This window comes from Lithobates pipiens, unplaced genomic scaffold (genome assembly GCF_037356315.1).
Source record: "Lithobates pipiens isolate NorthernLeopardFrog02 unplaced genomic scaffold, aLitPip1_a1.2 Scaffold_8, whole genome shotgun sequence".
Classification (NCBI taxonomy): Eukaryota; Metazoa; Chordata; class Amphibia; order Anura; family Ranidae; genus Lithobates; species Lithobates pipiens.
Window position 1 is genome coordinate 436,881,617 of NW_027507903.1, and position 15,044 is coordinate 436,896,660.

Here is a 15,044-nt window from a genome sequence, read left to right on the forward strand (position 1 = left end):
GGGTTTAAATCTTTTTTCATAATTCTCCTTTAAGGGGGAGTAGCAAGGAGTGCGTCGTATGCCTATATATTTTTGATAATAGGTGATAATAGGTGTCCCTTGCTCCCATCTCAGAAAAGTTGGGAGGTATGCCTTTGTTGGTTAAGCAGAAATCTGGCCACATGTGTATGAGCCCTTAGTAAAAGTCACTCTAGCTCCTACCGAGGCTACACTAAGCCCAGGCAGTGGATTTATTGATTTAGGCTAAATGGACATATCTTGTCAGGTCTCAAAGTGAACATGTTAAAAATCTAGGCAATATAGCAAAGCAAATAATGAACAAAGTGGATAAGCAGACATAATTTACAGGAAATCACATGTGTTTATGTTGGCAGAGCCAGAAATATATGCTTAGAAAAAAGGAAAGAAAAAAAAAAAAAACAGAAGTCATAACATTTCATTTTGTGCCATTTATTGAAATCAGACATCAAGATTAAAATATACAGCCAGAAAATACTGTGCCAGGGTATTAACCACTATCTTACCAGTGTAACAGCCACAGACTGGAAAGAGAGAACAAAATTCATTGACCTGAACAAGTACATCTGCAACACGTTACACCGGTGCACGCTCTGAATTACTTTGAAAATAAATAGATTTTTTTTAGTTTTAAAGTTTCATTTAAAACATTTTGTGCCTAGAGCAAACTGACAGTTGTGCTTTTTCCTTTCACCTGTTACAGACTTAACGTCTCAAAGTTTGGGACATTTCCAAAAAGTAAAGGATTGTAGAAAATGTAAACATTTTGTAGGAAATTCTACCATTACACCACAGAATATGAGAACAAAAAAAAAAAATCATACATGCTTTACATGGTGCTTATACATTTTATGTTCATATAGATCTTTCTTTGAAATAATCCCAAACATTGATCATTTTAACTCTTTATATGAATCTGTTCTTATTATTTCCTTGCATTTCTACCAGCCAACACATAAGAAAACATATTTCCCTGCATGCATTGCTTCTCACCAGGGATTTATGAAATTAAGGGTTTTCATCACCTCCACATTTCAGTAAAAATATAACGATTCTAGCAACATTTTGACATTTAAGTAAAATTCATTACAGCCAAAGGATAGTCATAATTAAGGAGATTTTTGATTGTTTTATGAGTGCAATAGCCTTTGAAAATCTCCCGAGGTCCTCCTAAATGGATTCTTTCATTTATCTTCAATTATCTTTATGGACCGAAATAAGGGCCAAAAAAGGGCCCCTGAAGACGTTGTTTTATGTCCCTTTTCACAGAGGAAAAAGACAGTAGGAAAACAGCAGTGTTAACAATCAAATAGATTTATAAAAAGGGGAAAAAACACAAATATATGTTACAATAAATAAAATAAGTAAAACTACCCTAAATACACTCCATAAAAGTAACCTTTTAAATAAAGAAATAAAATCTTTTTTTCATGCAATATCATTCGCTCATTCCTAATTTTCACATGACAAATGAGTATAATAAGGATCTGGCAGCTATTATATTTTGTTCATGTAATCTGAAGCAGGTTGTCTGTACCAAGCCACATCAAAGTGAAGAATCATGGTTAAAAGAAAGTCTATTAAATCTAAATGAAAAAAAAAACAAGACACTGCAAAATGGCACTGCTAGTAGAAATTGTGCTTTAAAAGTTTGTTTCAACTTTCTTTTTTTTATTACAAACATAAAAGTAATCATATCAATGTAAACATCATCTAAACATGTTAATGCACCAAAAAACATTTTTTCCTATAGTTTCTAATTTTATGTGCACACAGGAGCTTATGCAAGCTTGCAAAATTTGCCACACTTACATCAAATTTCAGGAAATCTTAACTGCATTCATCCAGCTGTGAATTGCAAAAATGATTAAAAAGAGCAAGGTCACCTACCTCTATGAGTTGCTATCAAATGTTTGAAAAAGCTGAAACAGTTAGTGGTAGGTTGCCTTGGTTTGTTAGATATCTTTGATTGATAGCTGGTTGATATTAGCTAAAATTACCATTAGTGTCATGGCCTAAGCTATATTTTGCCCTCAATATAATGTAAGCTATTGCAACCCTTTAAGTTTAAATTTGTTTTTTAAACTGGTTTCTATGTAATATATAACCCTTTCTTAACCCTTTTCAACCAATCCTCCACATAGCTATTTTTTAATGATTTTTTTATATTTACCGTATGCATGAAAACTATTTTCGATATTTGTTACATTCACACCATAAGACACACAAAAAACAAACAAAAAAAACTTGTTTTAATTTGTTGTTTCATACTATAACTTACTTTTGTCTTTAAAACATATTAGAATGTATAGAAAATAAAATACAATTTTGAAGACCGTAATGCAAAAAAAATACTGTAGTGTGTTTTCATATTAGTTAGTAATATAGCTACTAGCTCATTCTACCTTTCATACCTTGAAAGCAGCAAGGCCAGCATCTAATAGGCAGCCATAGCTACACAGTCAGTTCTTCCATTCCTATCATATGTGAGGACCCAACACCTTAGTACCCAACCTGTGGCCCCTTGGTATTTACTGTGCAGCCCTTTGACCCCTGCAACCAGTGAGCCAGTAATACGAGGTGGAGGATTGATCTGTAAAGAGCTGTAATAGCAGTGATCTATACTACGCTAATGTACTATGTTTCTAGTTTTTGACTGTTTTACAGCATGTCTCCAAAGTTTTTGAAAATTAACTAGCTCTGTCAGGGTGTAAATTAAATATAATTCCAGGGTGCAGGTAAGGCAAGACATATTTGGTCACTCAAGAAAATACATTCATTAATTGTTGAAAAAGCAAAATCATAGAGCACCCAAAAAAGTTTAGACAGTACTAGATAATTTATGATGGTGTGTTTTTTCAAAGAAATGAAAGCAAAATAGATGTTCAAAAAGATCTAGTGCAGTGAAATCGAATCTATCCAGCGTTATGGCAAGTAACAATACTATTTGGTAGAAGAATGCAGCCAAGAAATTAGAGAGTGCCTACTTCTGTAATGCTTTTCACACAAGTGCAGTATTTGATGACTTGTGTTATTCTTTACAGTCTGGATCCGTTTGGCTAAGATTTAAAGAAATTCTTCTTTTAGAGTAACTATTGAGGCTAAATTAAAGTTTCTCCTGTATGAACATTTTTAAAATAAGGACTCTCTTGCCTCTAGCTTGCACCAAGGCTAAAATAAAGAGACAATGAAATGGCAGGAGCGAAGCCCAACTGATCTTCTTTTAGATAAGGTTAATAATTCTTACTTTCCTCCCCCTGCTCACTCATTATGCTACCATCTCCACCTCTTCACCTCAGTTTAGCATTTAGTGGAAAGGTTAGATACACTTATGCCACCAATCCCCCATGTGAGCAGGGGGTCAAACTTAAAAAAATTCCCTTTTGTCAGGTGGCAGAAAAAGAAAGGACAGCACCAAATGGAAGGACTGCTAGCTGTGAAGACACAGTAAGCTACATTTATTAAAATATCTGAAAAAAGGACTGTTTGTGTTGGCCACAGCCAGTATGCAACAAACCAGGATCTAGTTGAGCTACTGGCACACATCTTTCCCCAAGTCAACCAATACTCTAGGATCTAACTTTTCTACAAGAAATGCTAGGTGAAGGCACAACGTTTTCATGAGATTTGTGTATAACAGCCACGTAGTGTCCAGTTCAAGTGAAGACTGCACTGTAGCCCATAGCTACCAAACAGATATGAGCTGGGGTTTTTCAAGTATAGGGGGGTTAACCATTTGATGTGGGTATCGGCACTGTATCAAGTTATTTTTTCAGATACTGTGATAAATTAGATTAGCTAGCGCCACATGATGATCTGTCTGTGGTTTGTTCTCTTTTTTAGGAATGGTTTAAGGTACTTCAAAGTTAGCCCTCACATTCCCTTATAAAATTTGAGAACCATTATTCTGTAGCAGGTGAGAGGGTAGTTACTGAAGCGGAGGTATAACACATTATAATCTTTACAGGTACAATTTTCGGAAGACTAGAGACAAGACATTCTGCAAACGACCCTGACCATAAAATTTACCCCAAGAAGTGAATGCAAAAATGCCCCTCTTTGGAGACATTTGGCACAGGCCACATATAGGCAACAAAGACACCATGCAACAATATATCTGAGTCTACTAAACGTAGAAAGCCTTGCTGATAAACTTATTTGGCCAGTCATTCACATACAGGTTAAACACTAATTGACCTGCAATTCGATAATGAAACTATAATTGCCTTTACTCAAATGCATTCTGAAAACACTGCTAATCTCCATTAGATGGAAATGAAGAAAGTGTAGGGTAGGTGTGCTGTTAGACCTTTTTTTTTTTTTTTTTTTTTTAATGGCCTATTAAATCAGTGTTATTTACACCAAAATAACCCCATTTGGCAATGATGCACAATTGCAGTCAAGTAAAAAAAAGTCATGAATGATCATCCTAAAAACAAGTCAACATCACTGAGGACCACCACTGACCACAAAAAGAGGACAAAATAAATATTAATCAAGAGGTTAGTCTTTGTGGATGGTTTCTGCCTTCTCTGTTCCTCAAAAAGTCAAGATCTTTGAAATTTTGTGATCATTCTGTGTGCATAACACAAATCCAAGAAAAAAATCCACCAGTAGTACCAATCAAGTGTCCTGCTTATTCTGACGCAGAAGTTACGATTCATGTCTTCTACTTTTTCAGTAAATCTTGAACAAGAAAATTTTGAGTCATGTCAAATTATTCCATCCAGTTTATAGGATATGGCCTATATATTTTTAACTCCACGTCTTCATTAAAGAAAGAAACAGACATCAAAGCCCAGTACTGTCATTTGTTCTTAGGTGTTTTTGAAAGCAGGAGGACATTGACCCACCACATTTATCATACAGATTATTTGATAAGCAGCCTAATCTGACAGATCACTATTATAGCTAAAAATGTAAACATGCCTAGACCTTCTCATCATTAGACTTCATCATTGCTTAATTTTAAAAAGCCACCATGCAGAGGACAGTAAAACTGAATTCCCTGTACATTAGGATGCCTCTTTAATAAGAGCATTCCTATAATTAAAGTAAATAAAGCAGCCACTAATTTAAATGTAGAACCCGAACAACACTATAAATTAAACTACACTCTAAACTCGTAAAAAGAAAACTTTTAACTTTTCATTCAACAGCAGAATATTGTACAAGCATTTTAACAAATGTTCAGAAAGGTAAGCAGTACACTATCCACCAAAAGATGGACGTGAAAAAAAAGAGAGACTGCTTCTAAGGTTGCCTTTGAGAATCGCTGTTCCCCACCCTCTCCCAAAAAATTGTAGTAACATATTGCAAATCAATTATTACAAGAAAGTTGTACTTCTATAAAAGCATGCATATATTAGATCTCAAATAGAAATACTATTTTTCTTAACACACTGATGTATTTGCACAAAATATATATATATATATGAATATTTATAGATATTTATTATTACTATAGCTTGCATCGTTGGTCTGCACTGAACTTTATTTTTTTTTATTTTTTTATTTTTTTTTATTGTTTGTCTGTTCATTGCACAACATTGCTTTGCAACGTAAAAATGATGAACCCTTTAGCTCTTTTAAATAAATATACATTCTTTGAAAAAGAAAAAATTTGTAGGTCGGAGACACTGCACCCAAAAAACAGCAAGGTTTTGGGCAGAGTATAGCAAAAAAAAAAAAATCTAACATTTTTTATTATTAATATTATTACTTTTGTCCCTGGACTGCTAACGCAGCTATGAAATTGATCGGGTGCTCTAGTAGTTAAGGCAGCCTTTGATAACTCTGATCTAATATTCAAAAAAGTAAAGAAAAAAAAAGTCCTCATGAAATTAGATGATTAATGATCAATAAGTACTTTCAACATCTGCAGAACCTTATAGTTTAAAAACCCGGGATGCCTCTATTATGTGCGAACTTGTGCTTTTGGTTTATGTGAATACTGACACTTTTCGCTTTTGTTTTTTATTAAATTTGTTTAGATGACCTCAGCTGTGTAAATTTCTGCCATATTACTAATATTGAAGTAACCTCTATTTTATTGCACAATGAAAGTAAAATGGTTTTTGAAGTTAGTGGTGCATTATTTGATCTGTTTGAGTATCACCGCTGAAATCACAGTCCCAATTTGCAGTGACATCATTTCCAGAGAAGACACACCCCCTCTCTCCCTGACCTCTTATTTGGTGGGTGACTAGAACTGCGTAGAGAACATGTTAACGCACACAGGCTCACATATATCTGGACACAAACTTCCACACTGTATCCTGTCACCTGATACCTCAGAAGTAAAAGAAAGAAAGAGAGGTATGGACCAGCGAAAAAGAGAGGTGCAGAGAGAAAGAGAAGGGGAGAGAGTTGCAGAAGTTGAATGGGGCTGCTTCTTCTGGCACTGATAATTAGAGTCCATGGCCAAAGATGGAGTCTCAGCTGAAAGATACAAAGATTATGATATTGTTTTATTTTACTGAAATGTATTGCAATTTTGACAAAAAAAAAAAAAAACATAGAGGCAGTACACAATCAATGTATAAGCATAAGATTTCAATACACAATGTACAGATTGTCCTCCCTGATTGTAGGGCATGAAAAGCAATGGACATATAAGATTATGACATTGGTTTAAAGAACAGCTGCACTCCTACCTTTAAACCGTCCCCACCTAGAGACTCGCAGAATGTTGGGGGTTGGCAAAGCATGGTTTTCTTCAAGTATGAGTAAACTGTTAAAGTGTATCCAAGCCAAAACTTTTTTTTATTTTTAATAGAATAAGGATTCTAGATTCTAGATTTACTGTCTTTATAAATCCAGGTGATCAGTGTTACCAGGACTAAAAATGAAGGCAGAATTGTGTGTTATCACTGAAAGAGAAATATACAGGAAATCTTTCAGTGGTGACACATCTGTCTCTAACAAGGGTTTGCCAAATTATGGATTTAAATTCTCTCAATTCCTGTTGTCAATGGGACCGGAAGTGAATGTAAATCTCCGATGGGAAAAATTACAGAAGTTTAAACCTTTCCCTCTCTTTAAAAGAAAAAAATAAGTATATTTTAAATGCTAAGGTTGAGAAGCATGTACAGCCAATAAACATGACTCTTTCATAAAAAGTTCAAAAATAGTTATGTTTTTTACACTTGGTCCATTCAAAACATTTTAACAACAGTACTTAAGTACAGCACTTTCATTATTCTTTAATTTGATCTTAGGTCCAGGTAGTACATGGGAGCTGAACTTCTGCCCAAAGTCAAGATTACACCCCAACTCTCTTAAAGTGTTAAAAGAGGATATCACTGCTCCAGGAAAAACAAATAGAAAATGAATCCTTCTCTGGGTTCAGAAGTCATAGGTGCTGGCAATTGCTACCAGCAATAAACAGGAACAGATTCTGGACAGCCTTCTTTTATTTAGAAAATTCACATCAAAAAATCAAAGATGGAAATCACAGCAGAAAAAGATAGCTGACGTTTCGCACTAACAGCAGTGCTTATTCAAAGCTGACAATCACAAAACAGGAAATCAATTAAATACTCCCTACGGTTAAACACATGTGACTATGTGATTTAGAGACAAGTGAACTACTCAATGGGTGCAAATGTGAACAAAATCCATGATAATTAACTATCTAAAAGTGAACATCTCTTAAAGTGTTACTAAACCCCCAACAGTAAAATCAGTTTGTATATGCAGTAAAGCAATGTTTCTCAACTCCAGTCCTCAAGTACCCCCAACAGGTCATGTGTTCAGGATTTCCCTCAGATGAAACAGCTGTGGTGATTACTAAGGCAGTGAAACAGATCACCTGTGCAAAATAACAAAAAGCCTGAAAACATCACATGTTGGGGGTACTTGAAGAATGGAGTTGAGAAACATTGCAATAAAGCAAGCTTGCTATATTCACTGTGGAACCTAAGGTGTTAATCCTCTTCAGTGTTTAAAAAGGCTGTTTGATTCTGTCTTCTCTGATCTTCCCCTTCTTCCACTGACCCCAAACCATCTCCTCATAGTACAGAGCTCTGGGAACACTCTGCACATGCTCAGTTTGGTGTGTATTGCTAGAAAGTTTTGTCTTTCTTGGAGGAGGTGCATGTGATCAACACAGGGCCAATCAGCACTGTCCAGACAGAGGGTCAGAGGTCCTACAGCCTCACAGTCATAGGAGAATGAAAACTCCTCCACAAGCTTTAATCAGACACTGATAGAAGTCACAAGACTGCTATATACTGCTGATGAGACAATGTATTTATCAGTTTATATTTACTAAAATAATTGCATTTCTGTGTACTGTGGGAGACCAGATATAGTGAATGCATTGTGTTGAATTTAGTAACACTTTAAGCCTTGCCTCTGTCATTTACCTTTCAAAGGCCAGAACGTCAACGGGTAGTACAGGTTTTAACATTTGGCATATTAATGACTGCTTGGGTATCTTGGTGCCTGAAGGAAAATGGCCTAAAGTTGACTTGGACAGAAGTTGAGGCTCTTTATGTAGCTGGGCCTAGGATCTAAGAGGCAGCACAGGGACACAGAGATCAATATGAAGACTATTGATAATGTTTTTGACACCAAAAGCATTTAAATTACATCTAAAAACCAAATATTCGTTTTAGATAACATATTAAAAGAATTAGAACCTCCTGTCAGGTTTTTATTGCTGGAATGTGTGTGTGTGTGAAGTGCTAGATTTGACTCATCAGTTATGACTGAAGAAGGTGAATCACATTCACATAGTGTACAATGACTCCCTACACTGAGGGACACAAAACTTGAAGTTTACATGTTAAAGTTAAATGAGACTGCCAGCACAAAGAGCTGACAGTCTAAAATCCTGAACATTTTTCATGTTTCATCATCCAAACATCTAATGGTGGTGATTATGCAATTTGGATTCCTCACAATTATATATAATATTTCAGCCCTACAGAATGAGGAGATCTTTGTACCTCTGAAACACACTGGCTGTTTTAAATTGTCTTGTGAATGAGTACAGTTATTAAAAGATGTTGAACTCTTGTTTTTTTTATTGCTGTCTGTTTCTCTGCTAGGAAGGTTTGTCCTCTTTTTGTCTTGGTGATTATTGTGACCTGGAGTTGTCACAGTTGTCAATGAAACAGGACACTAGAAATTTTCCAATAGGAACACTTGTTCTGATGAAAACCGTCTAAAACAGGGTTACCATTCAAGGAAAAACATATTGCAACGTTTTTATCTATATTCTATTCTATCCAAGATTAAAAAAATTTCTTAGATACACTTCAATGTCACCAAAGAAGTGTCTTAGGCCAGCGCAGGTTCACTGTTAAAAAATCAACAACTGGGCTGGTCGCAGTGGAGGACACCTCCTCTTTTCTCTGAATACATTTTTACAGTTGAGGGCCCTCTAGTTGACCATCATATGTATTAAAGGTGTCTGTATACCTAAATTATTAGGTTACCAACATATACATTTTCTTTAAAATTTACACAACCTTAAAATACAGTACATAACAAATCCATCTGTTACTCAATGTTTCATTCACAACTTTGTGTTAAAAATAATCCACCTATTGTATTTAAGAATAAAAAGTCCAAGTTCAAACTAATAATGAAGGCCCCTTGACCCGCCCCGTCCTAAGGAAAGGGAGCCCTGACTGCTGGATGCTTGGAAACCAAGAGGGGCATCAACCTAATCAGGGAGTCGGAGTGTCTCCGTTGGGATTGGTTACAATGGCACGAGGGGACTGGGTGGAGCCGGAAGTCTAGAAAAGGCTACGCAGAGGCACATCCCACTACTTTCGAGAGAGTTGAGCCCACCCACCCGCCCGTTGTGTTTTCGTCACAGCTTCCTTGGCCATTTTACCATGGAAGCAATTGGTATTTCTTCATGGGCTCAAGTTAATTACAGGGGTTATTTTAATGCCTGTCTTGCACCGATAGTGGAGACAGGCCTCTTAGACTATACAGTTTGGTTATAGATGCTCACGGTGTAACCGTGACTAGCATGGTATTTGTATTTTGAAGGTTGTTATACTAAGAAGTTCAATAAAGCTGTTGCCTTGCCCTACTTCCAACTTAAAGTGGCCTATACGTCTTTTTGGGGGGTGACAAGGGTTTTGTTGTGGTTTAAAATAAGTGAGGGGTAAGACAAGACTAAGCTTCTCAGCAGTCATGAACTTCAGTGTAACTCATTTAGAGATCAACTAGTTCTCCACTGTGGTTACAAAACCACTTTCTTGGAATAAAATACTGGGTAATATTTATGTTATTTTAAGGACCCAATGGATGGTTTTATTATGTATTTTAACTTTTCTATACATAAAGCATTTAGAACAGAAATTTGTGTATATTGATTTATTGGTAACAAAACCCCTTAGTTAATATAGACTCATTTAATAGTTATTTTGATTAGGATAGGCTACTGTTTTTTTCTACCCAGATGCATATATCCTACATACATCTTCAAGGACCATCATACTGTATATACACAACAAAAATGCTGCACAATGCTATCTGCGTGAGTACCCCTTTCCTGACCAGAGCACTTTTTGCGATTAGGCACTGCGTCACTTTAACTGACAATTGCACGGTCGTGCTACGTTGCACCCAAACAAAATTGACGTCCTTTTTTTCCCACACATAGGGATTTCTTTTGGTGGTATTTGATCACCTGTGCGGTTTTTATTTTTTGTGCTATAAACAAAAAATGAGCGACAAGTTTGAAAAAAAACACAAATTTTTTTACTTTTTGCGATAATAAATATCTGCCAAAAAATATTTTTAAAAATTTTTTTTTCCTCAGTTTAGGCCGATATGTATTCTTCTACATATTTTTGGTAGAAAAAAATCTCAATAAGTCTATATTGATTGGTTTGTGTGAAAGTTATAACGTCTAGGGGATAGTTTTGTGGCATTTTTATTATTATTATTTTTTTATTAGTAATGGCGGCGATCTGCAATTTTTATCGTAATGGACACGTTGGATTATTTTGACACATTTTTTGGGACCATTGTCATTTTTATGATGATCAGTGCTATAAAAATGAATTGATTACTGTAAAAATGTCACTGGCAGGGAAGGGGTTAACACTAGGGGGCGATCAAGGAGCTAATTGTGTTCCCTAGTGTGTTCTAACTGAAGGGGGAGTGGACTGTGTAGGGGAAGAGATAGATCGCTGTTCATACTCTGTATGAACAGACGATCTGTCACTTCTCCCCTCAGAGAACCAGAAACTGTCTGTTTACACACACAGATCCGGTTCTCCATGTTCCTCAAGTGATCGCAGGAGCCCGGCGGAGATCGTGTCCACCGAGCAATCGCATCGACTTTGTGGGCGAGCAGGGGGCGTGCGCTCCTAGTGGCCACAGGGCGAAGCAAAGCAACATAACGTTGTTTCGCCCAGCCGTGCCATTCTGCAGCGGCTGGTTGGCAAGTGGTTAAAAATAGGATGTTGCAGAGAGCTCTTGAAAGTTTCTTGGATCGAAAGAGCAAATCAGTAAGTAGTTAAGGAAATACATTTAGACTGCTCACTGAAAAGACCCTCACTGAAACCAAAGCTATTTTGGACATTTAATGCAAAGACAGAGGATGGTTCTGGGTAAAATTCTGCTGCTGGCAGAACTTGAAGGTAAAAGAAAGGATTGTCATCATTACTAAATCTATGAATAGAAATGTGTAGCTACTCAGAGAAACAATGGCTGCCAGCCAGGCCTGGTGTGCTAGAATCTATGAGTTCAGGGGCTTCAGAACCCAATAAATAGCTGAAGGGCTCCAAATATGCTTTTTTGCCATCTGTAGAATGATAACTTTCATCAAAGTTGGTATAGATCTAATCTGAGGCACATTTATAGCAAAAGAGGGATGGAAGTTTATTCTTTCCAGCCTAGGTTATAAAATTACCATACACAAATGTGGGACTTTTTATACACAACTTAAATACATATTTAATGTCTGCTTTGAAATAAATTTTAGCCAGTTTTACAATCCAGAGCTTAATGCCAGATACAATAGAAGGTCCTGGCCATTTACTTTTCCTATTGTCAAATGTCAAGAATGTAGGTGGATAGGTAATGGGCTGCATTCCTTTACTCTCAGTAAGCTTGGTTAGGTGCAATACAGTATAGCCTGACTCAGGCATGTACTGGCCATCGGGACTACCGGGAGTTTCCCGGTGGGCCGATGGCTCAGTGGGCCACTCTGATGTAAGGGGGCTGCTGATGGGACACTCTGATGTAAGGGGTCTAGTAATGGGACACTCTGATGTAAGGGGTGCTGATGGGACACTCTGATGTAAGGGGGTGCTGATGGGACACTCTGATGTTAGGGGGCTAGTAATGGGACACTCTTTTGTAAGGGGGCTGGTGATGGGACACTCTGATGTAAGGGAGTGCTGATGGGACACTCAAAATGTAAGTGGGCCTGTCTGGATGAAGTCCAGGGCCAAATTTCTGTCCCAGTCCAGCCCTGGCCTGACTGGCTTACAGTAATGCCCTCTATAATGACTGAAGTGATGACCAGCAATGTCAATTTTCAGTGATCCTATGTAGGGTTTTGCAAGTTTCTTGTTTGTATCAATGTGGTAGACCTATACCATATGTAATGGTTCATGATCCATGAACAGAAGTAGAAAAAAAAAACATCAAAATATTTAGAAGCCTGTGACTATCCTACAGAAAAAAATATATAATTAAAGCTCTTACTGTGGGAGGACTGAAGGAGCCCCTGATCGGTGAAAGTGAACATTTTGCCATTTTCCATCACGGCGATGCCAAATACATGTCTCCTCTGATTGGGCGGTTCGGGGAACACCACTGGCATCCAGGTATTGGGTTATGCGGATGTAAGCAATGCAAGCAGACTCATCTCCCATCAGGTGAATGTGAGGGTTCAAGATGGTTGTATGAAGAGGTTTATTGCTCCGTGACCACACTGAAAGACAGGTAAGTGTATTGCTTAGACATTTAAAGTGAAACTCTATGTTTTACATCGGAAAATAAACATATATTTATTCACAGATATGTTGCTTTACAACTGTTTAGATATTAGCATTATATTTCCTTGCGCTATTTTGTATCTGCAGATTTTTCTTTTTGATGGGACCTTAGCAGGAACACAAAATCCAGTGTTTTTTTTTGTTTTGTTTTTGGCCTTTAGATTAATATGTACAGTGCCTTGAAAAAGTATTCATACCCCTTGAAATTTTCCACATTTTGTCATGTTACAACCAAAAACGGAAATGTATTTTATGTGATAGACCAACACAAAGTGGCACATATTTGTAAAGTGGAAGGAAAATGATAAATGGTTTTCAAAATGTTTTACAAATAAATATCTGGAAAGTGGGGCATGTATTTGTATTCAGTCCCCCAATACTTTGTATAACTACTTTTCACTGCAATTACAGCTGCAAGTCTTCTTGGGTATGCCTCTACTAGCTTTGCTCATCTAGAGAGTAACATTTTTGCCCATTATTCTTTGCAAAATAGCTTAAGCTCTGTCAAATTGGATGGGGGGCCTCTGTGGACAGCAATTGTCAAGTCTTGCCACAGATTCTAAATTCAATTTAGGTATGGACTTTCACTGGGCCATTCTAAGACATGAACATGCTTTGAGCTAAACCATTCCATTGTAGCTCTAGCTGTATGTTTAGGGTCGTTGTCCTGCTGAAAGCTGAACCTCCGCCCCAGTGCCAAGTCTTTTGCAGACTCTAACAGGTTTTATTCTAAGATTGCTCTGTATTTGGCTTCATCCATCTTCCCATCAACTCTGACCAGTTTCCCTGTGCCGTAATGCTGTCACCACCATGTTTCACGTGGGGATGAGGTGTTCAGGGTGATGTGCAGTGTTAGTTTTCTGACACGCACAGTGTTTTGCTGTTAGGCCAAAAAGTTACATTTTGGTCTCATCTGACCAGAGCACCTTCTTCCACATTTGCTGTGTCCCCAACATGGCTTTTTGTAAACTGCAAATGGGCTTTCTCATGGCTTTCTTTGAACAATGGCTATCCTCTTGCAACTCTTCCATAAAGGCAAGATTTGTGGAGTACACAACTAATAGTTGTCCTGTGGACAGATTATACCACCTGAGCTGTGGATCTCGGCAGCTTCTCCAGAGTTACCATGGGCCTCTTGGCTGCTTCTCTGTTTAATGCTCTCCTTGCCAGGCCTGTCAGTTTAAGTGGAGGGTCATGTCGTGGTAGGTTTGCAGTTGTGCCATACTCTTTCAATTTTCGAGTGAATTGAACAGTTCTCCATGAGATGTTCAAAGCTTGGGATATATTTTTATAACCTAACCCTGCTTTAAACTTCAAACTTCTCCACAACTGTATCCCTGACCTGTCTGGTGTGTTCCTTGGCCTTCATAATGCTGTTTGTTCACTAAGGTTCTCTAACAGACCTCTGAGGGTTTCACAGAACAGCTGTATTCATTCTGAGATTAAATTACATTCAGGTGGACTCTAATTACTAGCTAGGTGACTTCTGAAGGCAATTGGTTTTACTAGACTTTAGTTATGGGTATCAGAGTAAGGGGGGCTGAATAGGAATGCATGCCACACCTTTCATATATTTATTTGCAAACAATTCTGAAAACCATTTATCATTATTCCACTTCACAATTATGTACCACTTTGTGTTGGTCTATCCCAAGAAATCCCAATAAAATACATTTACATTTTTGATTGTAACATGACAAAATGTGGAAAAATTCAAAGGGGTATGAATACTTTTTCAAGGCACTGTAAAAACAATCAGCTTCATGTCAATAATCATATTATTGGTTTAAAAATACCTTGTTCTTATGTAGAGTGTGAAATTGTATGTGGCAATGGGGTAATTATTACATACGCATACACACAAGACAGGTTTTCTGCTTTTCAGTGCTACGCAGTGGTTGTAATTAGAGATGTCCTAGATTTTTTCAATTCGTATTCGTATTCATTCGTTAAGTTAATCATTTTGTTTTGTCATATTTGATATGTTAGAATGATTTGTTTTCGGAATTCATTTTGTATATTCAGATTCATTTTGTATATATTCAT

At 37.0% G+C, this 15,044-nt stretch overlaps 1 protein-coding gene across 3 annotated transcripts in view; it reads right to left on the bottom strand.

Annotated features, from left to right (window-relative positions):
• Positions 1-434: 434 nt before the first annotated feature.
• The window catches only part of CAMK2A (calcium/calmodulin dependent protein kinase II alpha), a 411,160-nt gene continuing 396,550 nt past the window's right edge, over positions 435-15,044 (bottom strand). For 2 of the 3 annotated variants that reach the window (XM_077468290.1, XM_077468289.1), the window contains 2 exons: positions 12,706-12,934; positions 435-6,459 (listed from right to left, as the gene is read on the bottom strand). In XM_077468290.1, the coding sequence (XP_077324416.1) occupies positions 6,456-6,459; positions 12,706-12,934 (233 nt within the window). In that variant the 3' untranslated portion in view covers positions 435-6,455. Of the gene's footprint in view, positions 6,460-12,701; positions 12,935-15,044 lie in introns of those variants that run through there. The other variant, XM_077468291.1, reaches the window with a different exon arrangement.